This window comes from Dermatophagoides pteronyssinus, unplaced genomic scaffold, assembly GCF_027571235.1.
Source record: "Dermatophagoides pteronyssinus isolate colony J.1.1.1.1 unplaced genomic scaffold, Derpt_VIB-CSIC_2022.12 sq0002, whole genome shotgun sequence".
Classification (NCBI taxonomy): Eukaryota; Metazoa; Arthropoda; class Arachnida; order Sarcoptiformes; family Pyroglyphidae; genus Dermatophagoides; species Dermatophagoides pteronyssinus.
In genome coordinates, this window is record NW_027461526.1 from 289417 (window position 1) to 306638 (window position 17222).

The window sequence follows — 17222 nt, forward strand, 5'->3', positions numbered from 1 at the left end:
TTATTCAAAGAAGTATTGATGCGAATCAAAGATTTGATTTGAATTGTTTGAATATTGATTTGAATTTGATTAAAGAATTTTGATTTTGTTACGATTTGATTTATATCATTGAAGATTAAAAATGAAAGATATACCAGATGAATTGGCAAGTAGATTGAAATCTTGTAGAATGAATATCACATGCTTATCGTTCCGAAAATGGGATAAAGATCGTTCATCATTATTGAAAGATGAATTACATGAACTGCATGAACAATTGGTCCTTTTGCTTGAACCTGATGAAGAATTTCCTCCAGAATTATTGAACAAAATGATAGAATATTCTGATTTGATTGAAAATTATATGAAACGATTTGAGCCTAAGATTCAAGTCAATGATGTGGTTGTTCGTAACGTTAATAATAGTGACGGTAATGGTGGTGATGATGGTGGTGATGATGGTGATGTTGTTAATGAATTGGCTAGCTTATCGTTATCGAACAAAACAAAAATTCGATTAGAACAGTTGCCAACATTCGATGGTAAATTCGTAAATTGGAAACCATACAAAAGTATGATAGTAAACTTATTGATAAGCAACATGACTATTGATGAAGTGATGAAGAAATCTTTGCTATTGAAAACGTTGTCTAATGAACCTGCTCGTATAGTTGGAATTTTAATTGGCGAACTAAAAGGCTTATCGGAAATTTGGGTCAAACTGTGTGAAAAATATGATGACCACGAATTGGCCATTCTAGAAATTAAGAATGATTTAAATAAAATTCCTAGGATTGTCAATGAAAACCAAACCGATAATTTAAAAATGGCTAAGGATATTGTCGAAAATGCAAATTTGGCTGTGAAATTTTTAGAAACTGATTCTTCTTTTTATGTCACGAATTTGATACAAGCTGTTGCCTATAAGTTTTATTATCGGGCACAAAGAAAAATGCTATCTGAAATGTCGAATTTTGAAGATGTTGTAAAATATATTGATAAATTATATAAATCGGCATTGAAATATGATTATAACAAAATTGAAAAGTTCGATCAATCTACAAGAAATAAAGAAGAAACGAAAAAAGCTTTTGTTGCTGCTATTTCATCGAAATATTGTTTTATTTGTGGCAGTAACCATCAAAAAACTTATGAATGTTTTGGAAAATTTGATTCGAAAACCATTGCTGAAATGATCAAAGGCAAGGGTTTGTGTTTGATATGTCTGCATAGAGGCCATCTTAGCAGAAATTGTTCTTCGATTATTGATAAAAAATGTGAAAAGTGTGATAAGTTTCACGCTACTGAAATGCATGACGTATTGAATGAAATATATCAAACTAAACCGAAAGGAATCGCTGCATCGATTCCATCATCATCGGAATCGTCATCATCATCAGGATCATCGAATGGTGAATCTTCGGATAGTGGATCAGTAGCCGCTATCTCTTATCGAAGTTTGTCTAATGAATTTGATGCAATAAGAAATGGTAATCTTGAAAATCGTCCAATGATCTATGGAAAATGCAATGGAAAAGAAAGCGTTATATTGTTGGACAGTGGTTCTAATATTTCGTTGATTGATCCTGATTTGTTATTAGATGATCAGAATATTTCGGATAAAAACTATTCAATGTTAGCATCTTCGCCGTTGGGAGAAGACAAAACCAGTCACAAGAAAGTGGTTTTGAAGATTCGTGGCAATTCATACGAAATTTCTATTGATTTGTTCGCCATGAAAATGAATGAAAAGAATTTAATCATTATTGGAACTGATAACTTAGGTTTCTTTTATAAGAATCAACCAAAAGTTCTGTCAATTCCCACGATTTTTGGTGACATCAGTTACCAAGCACGAAAGGATTTTGCAGCTTGTAGCTCAACCGAAATGAATAATCCGGCTGCTCGTGAAAATGTATTCGATATTGTTGAATTTAAGGATGAACAATCATCTATGCCTAAAGAAGAGTTGTTGAAACCGGAATCAGGAAATGTTTTGAATATCGACAATGATAATTTGAACATCGATAGAGATGAAGATGATGATATTCGGATCAAGCTACGAATTGGTCAAGTTATTGGTCGTTTTGAAGCTCAATTATCGATTTTATCCGTTCAACGTCCGAAGGACAACTTCGAAAAAAGTATCTGTCGCTGAATCAAGACTACTTGCTCCATATGAACTAGGCAATGTATTGAACCAAATGCACTTTGTTTTTTCTTCCCGTATTACAATGTGTTTTGACTCGATGTTTAATGTACAACGTTTTGGCTCGTCAACATCTATCAAGAATCTCGAGTTAGCTGATCGTGTTGTTGACTTGCAAAAATTGATTTCTATTGCTCGATTGTTTATTTTTGTGGATAAAAAGAAAATGATCTTCAGCGATAATGAAAATTCTAGCAAATTGGATAATCGAAAATTTGAATGGATATTTTTTCCACTTGGTGCTTTTGAAATTGCAAACGGACGACAACAACAGCCGATGACTGACGACGTTGCTGTTTTGGAAACAAATGGAATTTGGCCTAACCGTTTGAAAGAATTTCGTTCTAAATTTGAAAAGTTTTGGCATCCTCATTGTTTGGCTTTTCTTAAACAGATTAATGAATCGAATTTTACTGATAACAATACTGGAACTCTTGGTATAGTGTTTTTCGATCGTTTTATCAGTCGTAAACCATGGCTTATCGCTTTAGCAGATGACAACGTATTTAAATTCCCTTTCCGCGCCGGGAGTGTTGTGAAGCAAGTTCGGTTCGAATTTCGAACTATATTTTTTGATCAATAGTATATTTAATTTGTTCTTTATTTTAACCATTTATTCGCAGCACAACCTTTGAATAAACAACATTGTTTTACTCACAATCGATTTGTATGATTTGTATGATTTGAAACTGAAATTGTGTGTACTTCATTACACGGCTAATTTTGTAAATGGACCAGCTATCAAAAAAAAAAATTGACATAATCGAAACTAGCCTTCTCTTAACGCCCCAAATTGAATAGAGCAAAACAAACACTTCAAACAAAAAAACGATTTGAATGAGCCAAACTAAATATTAGATTAATAAATAATGAATTGTAAATGCTTTTCTTCTTTTTTTATTAGAGATGTGTGTTGTTTTTCATTGAGAAATTCTAACACACACACACACACCTATCTATAACTACCTGAATTTTATCATTAATTTGTTATTATCATCATCAAACATCATTGAATTGTTGAATTTGATCGTTCGTTCATTGCTTCTGTTTGTTTTTTTTTCACATTCCGGTTTTTATAACAAAAAATAATAATAATAATAATAATAATAAGAATTTCATATCGAATTCCTTAAATTTTCTTTTCACTTTATCTTCGTTTTTTTTTGGTGAAAAATAAGAATTTTCTTTCCTTTCGGATAAATCTTTCAATGATGATCGTGATCGTCTATTACAACAGCGTTATATTCTGTTATTATTATTATTATTATTATGATTACATGGAAAAGCTACTTAGTTTGGTGGATATAAGCAAACGCCCAAACGCATCTATAATTTAATGTGGAATGTGGAAATATACGAAAGAGAAAAAAAAACGAGAATTTAATTCAATTATGGTGAACATATTAAGGGAGAAAAAAAAAGTAAAAAAGAGACAAGTTTAAGCAAAAAAAAATGTTCTCATCTTGAATCTCGGAGGCAACGGTAAAGATTTGCAATTCATAATTTTCCTTTTTTTTCTTCCATCACCGATAAAATACGGCTACAGAATTTTGATTATTGAGAAAAAATTAAAATTCTTTACATAGGTTGTCTGATGCTTTTTTTTTCGCTTTTCTCATTCAATTTGACTGGACACAATATTTAAATCACTGTATTTTATTCATATAGTATTTTATGATTCATAGCGTACAAGGTATATTCAATTATTTATAAACTGGTTCCCTTGTTTATTATGATCATCATTCCATTATAATTCATTGCATTTCAAAAACAATAGGCCAACAATACAACAACAATGATAATCAATAATTTAGTTTCTGTTTTTCAATGGTCCCTGTTCAAATTCATTCTTTCTTTTATGTTTGTTTTTTATTATTATTATTGGCATTAAATCATTAATTTCAATTATCGTAAACAAATGAGAATAGAAAAAAATATATTCATAAATTAGCTATGTTAATATTTCTAACAATATCCATCACTATATATAATATTGAATGATAGTGAATGATATATATTATATATCATTCACTTTCATTCATCAATACCAACACAAATTCTACTTGTTTTTCGAGATTTTTTTTTGTTGAAAATTCTTTATTAACCATAGTAAAATATGGAACTAGGGCTGCCATCTATTTTGTAATGTTAATTTTTTTTTCTTTAAAAACAGAATCAGAGAAAAAAAATTGGCTCGAAAACAACAATCGATTAGTTTGATTAAAAAAGATAAAATCTCAAAAATAAAAATAAAAAAAAACATAACATGATTTCATAAAATTATTTGAATGGAAATTCTGGATGTTCTCGTAAATTATTCATTTCCATTCGAACTCGTCGTCCCTTTTCGCCTTGATCCAATGAATCAAGAATTTTACAATCCTCATCACTGATCTCGAAATCGAATACATTAAAATTAATTTTGAGCCGTTCTGGATTTGTTGTTTTCGGTATGGCAATGATGCCACGCTGTATAAGCCATCGTATAGCAATCTGTGCTGTTGTATGGCTATATTTTGTAGCAATAGATTTGACAATTTCATCTTCTAATACACTTTTCTCACCGGCACGATTTCTAGACAATGGACAATAAGCTGTCAAAATGATTCCATGTTTTGCACAAATTTTTTGCAAATCAAATTGTGCTAAATAAAGATGGCATTCAACTTGATTTGTGACTGGATAAATCGAAATCGAAGATTTCATTAAACGTTCAACTTGTTCAGCATTAAAATTCGATATGCCAATCGATCTTGTCAATGCTTTACGTTGAACAGTTTCCAATTCTCGGTAAACATCAACGATGTTTCGATTACCAAAAATTAAACGATTTGTACCAGGTTCCAATGGCATCTTTTCCGTATCAGAATCACCAAGAACGAAAGGCCAATGAAGAAGAACAAGATCAAAATAATCTAAGCCTGATTCTTTGAGATTTTTTCGAACAGCAGCTTCAACACGACCTTCTCCATACCAAGTTGGCCAAACTTTGGTGACGATAAATAAATCTTCTCGTTTGACCTTACCATCAGCAATTGATTTTCTCACAGCTTCTCCTAATGGTACGAGATTCTGTTATTGAGAAACAAAAAATTGAATCAACATTAACTAAACAAGTTTTCTTTTGAATGATAAAAATTACATCATAATAATCGGCTGTGTCAAAATGACGATATCCAACATCGATAGCTTTAAAAATGATTTCTTTTAAATCATCACCGACAGCCGCATAGGTACCAAGACCAAGAATCGGAATTTTAACACTGCCTTTACATTCAATCGACCAAACTGGTGATGTAGCCATTATTTTGAATAACGATTGTCAATTGAAAAGGACAAAATAAAACAACCTTCAAATTAGTTGTAACAAATAAACAAGTGTTAATTATCAAATGATGATTAATGTATTTTATAATATCATTATCAAATGATATAAAACAATTTAGCAAAAAAAAAAAAAACAAATTAATATCAATTCGATTTTCTCCGCCCTTGTTTTTAATATTTTTTGCATTTCACAGATGACGTAGCGGTGAGAAAAATTCCAGAAAAATCAAAAAAATTCGAAAAATTCAATCAATAAAATATAAATTTATTATCAAAAAATGATAGTGAATGAAAAACAAAATCGATTCTAAAATGAATGATACAAATATTCGAAAATTATAATCTACATAAACAATTTTTTTTATAATCATGCGAATTTTAACAAAAAAAAAGGAAAACAAAATATATTTACACATAAATCAATTGCAATTTGGTGAGAAAAAAAAATTTTAGTAATGGCCAAAAAAAAAGTCTGAAAAACCAAAACGAAATATTATGTTTCATATGAATAATATTGAGAATTGAAATATCATTTTATAGCCAAAGTGATAATAGTTAATGGATAATGAATGAAAATTTCCGAAATAGATTCAATAGATTTTTTTTAAGATGTTATAGAATTTGTGTGAGTGCTTAGATTAGGGTATTTTGTTAGATGGTTTTGCTAAATAAATTGGCACTTTTCCAAAATATAAATTTGAATTATTGTTTCTATCACAATAACAACTCGTCATCATTATTGTTTAGATTACGCAATGCTGTTTCATCAATATTTGATGATCTATTCATTAACATGTTACATAGATCAGTCATGACAATATCTTTACATGCATTCATATCACAATCGATATCCAATTCCAATGCTAAATGTTCGAATCCAAATTTCCGTAGAAAATCACCAATGATTATGGGAGATTTTATCAACTCAAAACAAGAGATTTCATTAGATTTTTCCAAAATTTTGACATTACCAAATGTATTATAAAGATAGTATTGAAACAAGGTAACGACTGCCAAACATTTAACCGATACAGGTAATGAAAAATTATCCGGTCTTGGTGATACGATAAATGATCTTAGAACTTCAACGCCGCCATCTTTTTCCAATAATGTACAATATTTATTGCCTGAAAAATAAGTAAAAATTTTTCATGAAAAAATTAAAATGAATTATATCAATTGGATAAATCTTACTATGAACACGTGTTAAATTGGCCAATGCCCATACAGCCCAATATTGTGCTTGCCATGAAATAGACAAAACACGAAGTAATCGTAGAATAGGTTCGAATGATCTACAAATCATTAAAATTTATGTCATTAATAATCAATATTAATTACATAAACAAAAAAATTAATTTACCTATAATTGATATTTCGTTTTGAATTAATCTCCCATCGTGAAATAGCACATTCCATTCGAGCAAGCATTTCATCACGATTACAAGTGGGAAGATGTCGATTCCATATTTCGGCACCATCCGATGCAATATGGGCAAGAATACCAGCCGAATTATAGCTAACTTCAATACCGTCAGATTGTGAATCCAAAAGCTGTACGAATCGAAAAATATAATCATCTTTCATCAATCGATATCGAAGATGAGCACATTCGGATACATTTCCCAATAATCCCATCATGTTTCGTAATAATTCTATAACATCGATAACCGAAAAATCAATAAAAAATTTTGTTCTAGTAAATTAAGTAATCAATGTACCTGGATGATCAGGAAATTTTTCCATACAAGTGACAAAAAATTCCATTCCATTATGATTCAAAAATCGTTCACAATTTATTGGAGTTTCATCTAATCAAATAACAAAAAATCATAAATGTTCAATTTGATTTCTAAAACTTACCTGTAACATTCCACATTGTACTCCACGCTGTTTCCATTACTTCATCACAAAGATTACGATTATAACGAGATTCGATTAAATTCAACATTTTTTCAATAGCACCCAAATTGCCTACAATTGTTTTCTGTTCTCCTTCCACTTGACAGGCTAATAAATTTAGCAAATAGATTCCTGAAAAAGAAAAAAATCATGAATTGTTTTAAAATATCATTTAATTTGCTCAATAATTCTTACCTAATCGCTGTACAAAATCATCATCATCCATTCCGACAATGTACAGAAGAATATCAGCCAAACGAGTGTATTCAGAAATCACATCGGCTGGTATCTGAAAATGTATTAGATTCAGACAACCATTTCGTAGCATCTAGAAAAATTAAATAAGATTTTTGTTTGACAAAAATTTAAAAAAGGAGTGACATACTGTTTGATCATATCTAAATGTTTGCATAGCATCTAACAAACGAGTAACAATTAATTCTTTGATTCTTCTACCCAATATTGGTTTTGCTTCGTCTGATTTAATGACATAAAACAATGTAGCCGAAGCTGCCATTTGAATCATTTTATCATTAGGATGACGGCCAAGTGAACAGACTAGAATTTTAACAGCTCGTTCCAAATCATGATGGCCATCCTAGAGAATTGCATCAAAAATTTAATTTTGCGATTTTCTTAAACAATAAAAAATACCTCATAACGAAATATATGAAATAATTCATTTAAACATTTTTTCAACATTTCTGGTCGATTCATATAGGCCTCACATGAATTCAAGACTAAATCTTCGAAATTTTCTCCAGCAATTTTTATGGCTGGAATATGATGTCGAGAACTTGGCTCAACATTTGTATTGAAAATGCCCAAAAATTCTAATGGATTATTTTCCCGTTCAGCTAGACCGGTTACGATTCCAACTAAATAAAACAAGTCAAACATCAATATCATCGATAATGAATAAAATTACTTACCAGCTATATTTGAACCGGAAATATCGAGTGAGACCAATTTTGGCAATGATGAGATGAGAGTTCTAATCGGAATTGTAGGCATTTTAGGATCACGTGTTGCTGTTGTTTGATCTCCCGAATTAGAAATGTCTAATACTCTGTTTTCATATTTGAAACATTAAAGATTAGATGAATCAAATAATTTTAAATAGAAAATAAACATACTTCAATGATTTAATGTTACAAATCGAATCAATTACTCTATAAATTTCTTTGACATTGTATAGAATCAATGTTTCTAGATTCGACATTTGTATTAATGATCGACCATCATCAATAGATTGACATTGACTTAAATCCAGATGAGTAATTCTATCGAGATATTTGGAACCGGCAAAAAATTTCTCTTGCATATCTACTGGCCATTCATGTATAGCGATTCGTTTGAGATGATTAAAATCTCGATTCAATATAATTGATTGACGAAGTTCTGGACGCATTTCTTCAAGATTTTGTGGCATCAAACCAGGTCCAACAGTCAATGATTCAAGTGATGATGGTGACCATGTGACGACTTCAACAAGTCGTACATAAGGATAGCCTGGTGTTTCAATGCGATATACATGATACGGATACATTTCGAAACGAAGCATATCTTCCGAATAATAAAGCTCTGAAGCTACATCTTCAGATGTTGTTGTTTCAGTATTGTACACTAAACTTAAATAATCAAAATAATCATATTCAGGAGGACAGTTTTTCGGATGTAATGGACAGGTAATCTCGTGTGTATTCACTTCAAATACATTAACATCGAGTGAATCTCGTGAATCATCCTCGGATAATACGAATGACATTGAAGAGGTGGGTGAAAAATTTCTTGGTGATGATTCATCCTTGACATTTTGATTAATATCAATCGTATTGACTGTCGATGATTTCGAACATTCCGAATTATTTTCATTATGATCATTTTCGAAAGTATTATGTGAATGTGGTCGAAATTTTTTCAAAAATTTTGGAAACTTATGGCTATTGCTGTTTGATGTTGATTCTTCCATCAGAGCGGCCAAAGATTCTCCGGGTAAATTATTAGTTTCGAAATCATAGAATGCAGCTTCAGCACAACTTGACAAAATTGGACATGATGACGAAGTAGCCGCAGCTGAAGTCATTGATTGTGATGACAATGTTGAATCACCGATAGAATCCACTCGTGTTGGTTGTAAAGGTGGGAATTCTTCCGAATTCAATCCATCAACCGCATTATTTCTTGATAGTAACGTGGGGAATGCATTTCCCGATAACTGAGATGATGTATGGATTCGTGGAAAGTATTGGTCACAAGAGCTGAGCAAACTTCGCCGACACATTGATCCGAATGGATATGAAAGATCATTGAATAATGGAACATGACGGCTTTTCAAATTGAAAACCGAATATGGAAACGAATTATCAAAATATGATTCATCGTCATCTTCGGGAGCCGAAATATCCGTTTCAACATTCATGTCAATTATTGATGATTGTTTATTATTATTATCATTAACAAATTTTGATGGACAAACCGATGATTTGGATAGAAATTTATCATCATAAGAAAAATAACGGCCATAATATTTACTGAATAGATGCATTGAATGATAGATTCCTTTTGGTAAAATCATAATTTTTTCTCGATTAATACCGCTACCATAACAATAGGGACATTGATTTGGTTCGAGATTTTCATTAGGAAATTGTGAATTATTTTTAGATCTTATAATCTGTGAAGCACTAATGAGTGGATATTGAATTTCATTCAGATGATAAGTTCGGTGGTCATCGATTAATCGATCATAACATGCATACGCTGTAGCTTCCATATCGAAAAGAAATTCTTTGGCAAAATATGGATCACAAAATAGGCCCATTTCACGATTTAATTCATAGTTTGTTTTCGGTATTCGTGAACAAGAATGTTCAAATGTCGTTTGTAAAGAATTAATGAAAACATTTTCATCGATTGTTGGTTGAGAGTATTGTGGACATTCTTTACGTAACATGTATGAATTTTGAAGATACGATTCGGGACATGCTGTTTTATAGTTTTTATTTATTTCGGTTAGAATTTTGCCTTTATGATAAAATTTTCGAATGACAAAAGGATAATTTTGTCGTACCAATGATCGTGGAATTTGGCATGGATGATCAGCAGGAATTTCATACACTGTAACTAATCGACATAATTTTTCAACATCATGAACTTTTAACAATGTTCGATTGACTTGTAATAAAACATTGGAAGATAATCGGCTACATTTTGAAAGATTTAATGATCGTAATGTTTTGCCTTGCGCATCAATAAAATCAGTCAATTCTTCATCGGTTATATCCAGATTACTTAGATTAGCCGAAACTACTGAACAATGTTTCGTACTTAATGCGGATAGAAATTTGTTACAAACTTTTTTTGAACGATAAATTCGAAACAACTACGCCAATTCAAAAAAATAAATTATCAATTAAAGGAATATTTTAGAAAATTTTGATCTTACCTCGATTAGATTGTCACAAATTTCTGATGGTAAATGTTGATTAATAGAAATTTTCGAAATATTTTTTACAATATATTTTGCACATAAAACATATAATGATAATGGTGAATTGTCAGTAATATCTAATGGTTCAAGTGGACCCTGATAAGAATCCACAAATGGAACCGGATGAATGGGTACGGTGAATGACATTTTTTGTTATTAATTTTTTTTTTGGACCAATGAATTTGGATGATGATTGATTGATTAGTTGGTTGATGTTCACAACAAAACGGATTATTCAGATTTTACTATTTTGTAAAAAATCTGAAAAAAAATAAGAAAAAAAAGTAGATTTGCAAAATGCAATAAGATGTTGATCTCATCATTCGATGGTGTTTAATAAGTGTTTTATTGATTATTCAATCATAAATTTTGATGAGTATACTCATCATTGCTGTCGTCATATTATGCGCATTCAATTTTTTTTGATGATGATTATTATTATCGAATGATGATGATGATGTCGATGATTTGGTCTATTTAAGGTTATGAAAAAAAAACAAAATGAAAAATCAATATTTCAAAAAAAAAAAAAAAAAAAAAAATACTGAATAAACTTACAAATTTAGAGTTGATGATCAAATCAATTAATTAAAGAATCAGTCTGAACGTTCCAAAAAATTTTCCAAAAAAAAACCTTGAATATAAAACGAAACGAAAAAAAATTTCATTATAAATCAAACAACTTATTTATATGATAAACGGAAAGAAGCGAAAGAAAGCTGCTGAAAGCAGCAATATGATGATCGGATCATAATGAACAAAATACTTTTGAATCGATTAATACCTCTAGAATTTTGTTGTTGTTTTTTTTGAACAAAATTAATAAACAAAAAAAAATGACGACAACTGCACATCATTGACGAAAAAAAAGTATGTGTAAATGTGAGTTGAGATTGAGATAAGAAAGAGAGAGAGAGAGAGAAATAAAAATTTATTTAAGGAAAATGTAGACGGAGAAAATTAATGATTCTCATCGCAAGTAAGTAACGACAACGACGTCAATTGTTTTGTATATTGACAACAAAACAAAACAAAAAAAATGAAAATTTCTCTGGAACCATTTCATTGGAACAAGATAATCATGAAAGAGAGAGAGAGGAACGATACTTTCGAATGTTTTGTTTTGGCTTCTTTTCAGTTTGGTTTTCAGTACTCAATAGTGGTGGGAGTGCGAGAGAATAAAATTTGTCACAATGTCAATAGACAGAAAGAAATTTTTTTGTTTGTTTGAGAAAGTTTTCAAGAGAAATTTTTTTTTTAATTATAGAAAATGTCTATAGGTCTATCTGACAAAAAAAACAAGATAAAAAGGAGAGAAAGTGGACGTATTGGGATATTTTTTTTCAACAATATCACCATTATCAAATTGAAAATAGAGAAAACCTTTTTGAATTATTAAATGGATGGTGATGATGATAAAAAACTTACTTATTATGAATGATGATGAAAAGATCGATAAAGAGAGATTATTAAATATTCTCTTTTCTCTCTCTCTCTCTCTCTTCTTTTTTTTTCTTTTTCACAAAACAAAATTTGATAAATTTTATCAGGTGAAGGTCAAAGGTAAATAATGTTGATGACGATGAAAATTTTCACAAAACAAAATGAAAACAAAAAAATTAAAGGTCATCAAATTGACATTAAATCAATTAGAGACGATATAGTTTAATTGGTTGTTTCGAACACAAACAAAAAAAAAAAAATTTACGAATGAAATTCACTTTCACATTTTAATCAGAAAAAAACAACAATAATAATAAAATGAAATCAATAACAAAATGATAATGATGATAATGTTGTTGTTTTTTTTTATTTTGGTTGTTGTTGTTGTTGTTATTTTACACCAGAAAACAGAAAACAAAATCCAATCTAATCCAAATCCGATCATAATAAACAAAACAAAAATATTCCTTGTCTCTCTCAATACACTGTTATATAGAAAAAAAACGAAGTCAGCTGCTCAATTTTTTTTTCGAAATACACCAACGAAACGAAAAAAAAAATGATCCAAAGCTCAAAATGATTTTGGTGTAATGGCAACAGAAACATTGGAATAAATGAATGAATAGATATATGGTAGTGGGCGCATTCTCAACAACAAACGACTATAGTCGTATACGACGACAACAACAACAACAAAAAATGTTTATTTGGCCCTGGTCGTATCCTTGTTGTTACATGTTTTCTTTTTCTTTTTTTTTGTTGAATGATTTTATCGCCATCTAGGATGGAAATAGTTTAATGTGGAAAAATTTTTTTTTCTTTGAAAATTATACTGATAAAATTGATAATTTTACCTTTTTCTTTTTGGTTAAATTATCAATTAGATTTCCAAAATTTATTATTGCACCGAGAAAAAAAAATGAAAGTAAACAAACTAAATTAATATACCGGATATATCGGCAAAATTGTCAACATGTTTTTTGTTTTTGTTTTTGAAATGAATCTATTGTTGATTTATAATTGTTTGTTTCGTTTAAACAAAACTATATTGGAAAAAAATTGACCGATAAATAAAATCATTAATCAAATCGAAATATATATTTTTTTTTGGTCAATATTCGAATTCAAATTGTTGACTAATTTTTCATTCATAAAATTTTTTTTCCACCCTTGTTCATTCATAATTGTTTACTCAACTACTACTACTTCACATTATCGAATGTTATATTTTCGGCATGATATTTTAACTAATATAATGCTGCTAGCATTTATCAACAACAACAACAAAAAAAAAGGATAAAAAATAAGATATCCTCCTCGTTACCTAATTACAGTGATGATTCGATCGATCAAAAAAAAAATCGAAAACAGTTTTTTTTTTGATAGACAAAGTTTTACTGTAAATTCAACTATCATCATTCAAGTACATGTATATATATAGTTTTGGTTTTTATAAATATGGTTTTCTTGTTGATTTAATTCAATCATTAAAAGAAATGGGATGATTTCGATTGTAAAAAGCTTCGATTTTCAATCGATTGTAATCATTATCGGTTTACATTGATGATATACACCTCTTCTTTCAAACAAACAATTACAACAATTCTGTATTTTTCATTTTTTTTCATCATACAATAATTCTTATGAATACAAAGTTTGTTACATTGAATCGTTGAATTCTTCACCAAAACAAAAAAAAAAAAAAAAAAAGAACAATGAATTCGAACAGAAAATATATCGAATCCAAAATGTCACCTTTTTTTCGATCATGATTTAACCTTCGATTTTTTTAAAATCACTTTCTCTTTTTTTTTCTCTCATTCGTTTATTGATGAATAAAATTCAGCTGTGTTGATTTTTTCTTTTTTTTTAAGATTTTTAAATGGTTGTGAAAACAAAACAGAAAACATAAATGATGAAATTTCGTATGATTTTCAATAATAACAATAATAATAAAATTTCCATCATTGTCTTTCCATTTGTTTTGATGGTGAAATAAAATTTTGAAACATTCCCGCAGCAAAAAAATTTTCATCTCGAAAATGAAACCATCGGCGAACAAAATTTTCAATTCATTATTTTCATCTCAACGTATGAATATTCTTTATTCATCATGGTCTTCATTGAATAATCATAATATTGGACCATTATCATCACCAACAAACGGATCATTTCATCATAATAATAATCATCATAATCATTTTTATAATCATCATCATCATATATCAATGTTTTCAATTGGAAAATTTCGTTTATCATTATATTTTATTTGTATATTGGCCATAACAACAACATTATATTGCCTTATTTCATATCGTTCAACATATTATGATTATCATCATCTACAAACACCATTGATTTCCATCAATAATAATCATGATAATAATCTTATTAATAATAATCAAAACATTAATGATCAACATAATGTTCATCATCATAATAATAATAATAATAATCAACAAGAAGATAAGGTATCGAATTCATTATTATTATTATTATCATCATCTAAACAGACAATTATTGATAAAGTGATACATATGATTAATCAATATTATCTTGATTATTTTCATCTAATGATATTTGATAATAATAATAATATTAATAATGATCCTGTTTTTGTTGTTGACACTTCCACAAAACAAAAACATAATTCAGTGCCTATTATCAATAATAATAATGGCCGATCAATTGAATTATATAAATTGGTCAATATGATTGACAATCTAACACAAATTGATGATAATATTGATTATAATTTAAAATTATCATCAAATTCATTCAATAAATATCTTCAAGAACGTGATAATAATAATAATCAATATGTTGACGATTATGTTAATGATGATGATGATGAATTTGATTCAAGTAGTATTGAATATCAATTACGGCAATTAGGTTTCAATCTTAAACATATCGTTTATCTATATGCACGTAATCATCCAGATAATTTAACAATGGCATCAATGGCTAAATCAATCGAAGATTCATCATTTTCAACAACAAAAATTAAATCAAATCGACGTTTTTATCATCAACGTCATGCTCAAACAAAATCAAAATCACAAAATCTTTCCGGTTTATTATCCGATGAATTTCTTGAATCAATCATATTTATAACGGCAATCGATTCAAATCAATTTCAATTGGGTAAAAGTTTCATCAATTCTTTTGGACATTTTCGCAAAATTGGCAAAAATTTATTGAATTTTGAGCTTATGATTTATGATCTTGGTTTGTATCCCGATCAATTGAGTCAAGTAAGTAATAGAAGAAAAAAAATGTCACGCAATTTTTTCATCTTTCCCTCTTGTATAGATTGAAAGACTATGTCAACAACCGAAAAGAAATGGAAAACAAATATTATGTACAATTCGTACATTTCAATATGATATCTATCCATCACATGTTTCCGATTTACGAATGGCTGCATATCGTTCAATTATCATACAAGAAATGTTACGTGATATCAAATTGACAAGACAATATCGTCGAAAACAAATGATTAAAAACAATGAAAATAATATCCTTAATAATAACGACAAAAAAGACAAAATATTTAATCGTAATATCAATGATACAACGACAATAATTTGGTTAGATCCACAATATCATTTTATTGATTCCAAACATTCGATTATTGAACAATTACAATCAAAAATTCTCCATCAATCTGGTATATTATCATGGCCGATTGAACAACCAACATCAGCATTGACACATCCACGAATGTTTGAATATTTTCATACAACTAAAGAGAATTTTTATTTTCATCGAATGATTCGACCGGGTCATTTGATGATTACCATCAATGATCAAACATGGAAACCATTCGAATGGGGAATCATGTTACCTTGGGTTCGTTGTGCCTTGACAAGTGATTGTATTTCACCATTAGGCAGTCAATGGCGATCTACATGTCGATTAGATAAAAAACCACATTATCGTTATAGTGGTTGCCATCATTATGATATGTCAGCATTGAATGTTGTTCTAGGTATTGCATTCAATTTTTCATCCTCATCATATTCAGCACGTTTATCACAGCGATTTTTTTGGCCATTCAATAAACCAATGCCGGCAGAAAGACAGAATAATCAAGGTAATGATGATGATGATGATGATGATATTATATTTGAATATCAATTTGAAGATGGTGATGATCAACAATCAAATAATGTTCCTGGAAGATATGATCTTGTTATGAATGATGATGATATACCGGAAGAATTTTTCGATCAATCACAGCAGAAAAAATTTTCTGGATTTCTTTTCTCATCAAAACCATCATCATCATCAATGTCTTCCAGGTCTTCATAAAAAGATTCAAAAAAAAAATTCGTTACTAGTCCTAAAAATTCTTGTTTTAAATTTCAAAAAACAATGTGATATTCAAAAAAGTAAACATTTTCATCCCGTTTTTTTCGCCCCATAAATCAAATCAAGATAAATTTGGAATCTGCATCGATTTTCGATTATTTCCACGAATATTTCCAAAAAAAATTTTTATTAAAATTCTATTCAAACTAGTCGTAGAATCATTGTTGTTTGAAAACCAAAAACACTTATCACCCACATCTACTTAATCCTAATGTCCATGATTCAGTTTATTTTGAAACAGAAAATCACAATCTCCAAGCAAAACAACAACAACCACAAAAAAAATCATCAAAAAAGCCTTAAAAATTTCTTATAGTTTGTGATTCTTTTAATCTGTTTTTTTTTCGTTTGTTTATTCTACATGTGAAAATAAAGATAAAAAATTTGACAAGAAAATTATTTATTTCATTTATTACAAATGACACAATACACATGATTTATTTTATTTTGTTTTATGAGAAAAAGAAAAAAAGAATGCAAAAAAAAAATTGA

The 17222-nt window shown here is 29.1% G+C and overlaps 3 protein-coding genes across 3 annotated transcripts; 1 reads left to right on the top strand and 2 right to left on the bottom strand.

Annotated features, from left to right (window-relative positions):
- Window positions 1–4264: 4264 nt before the first annotated feature.
- Window positions 4265–5634, bottom strand: LOC113797424 (1,5-anhydro-D-fructose reductase-like). The gene is made up of 2 exons (XM_027347796.2): window positions 5331–5634; window positions 4265–5260 (listed from the first exon to the last, which is right to left on the bottom strand). The coding sequence occupies exons 1-2, from the start codon at window positions 5490–5492 to the stop codon at window positions 4469–4471; spliced, it is 954 nt and encodes a 317-aa protein (XP_027203597.1). The 5' UTR covers window positions 5493–5634; the 3' UTR covers window positions 4265–4468.
- Window positions 5635–6029: 395 nt separating this feature from the next.
- LOC113797412 (uncharacterized) lies at window positions 6030–12909 on the bottom strand. The gene is made up of 13 exons (XM_075824863.1): window positions 12339–12909; window positions 11469–11544; window positions 10866–11383; window positions 8554–10802; window positions 8350–8486; window positions 8072–8295; window positions 7803–8015; window positions 7613–7745; window positions 7379–7549; window positions 7237–7326; window positions 6879–7170; window positions 6710–6810; window positions 6030–6642 (listed from the first exon to the last, which is right to left on the bottom strand). The coding sequence occupies exons 3-13, from the start codon at window positions 11055–11057 to the stop codon at window positions 6230–6232; spliced, it is 4215 nt and encodes a 1404-aa protein (XP_075680978.1). The 5' UTR covers window positions 11058–11383; window positions 11469–11544; window positions 12339–12909; the 3' UTR covers window positions 6030–6229.
- A 782-nt stretch (window positions 12910–13691) lies between these two features.
- Window positions 13692–17126, top strand: LOC113797417 (uncharacterized). The gene is made up of 2 exons (XM_027347788.2): window positions 13692–15610; window positions 15669–17126. Exons 1-2 carry the CDS (start codon window positions 14396–14398, stop codon window positions 16668–16670), a joined length of 2217 nt encoding a protein of 738 aa, XP_027203589.1. The 5' UTR covers window positions 13692–14395; the 3' UTR covers window positions 16671–17126.
- The last annotated feature ends 96 nt before the right edge of the window (window positions 17127–17222 follow it).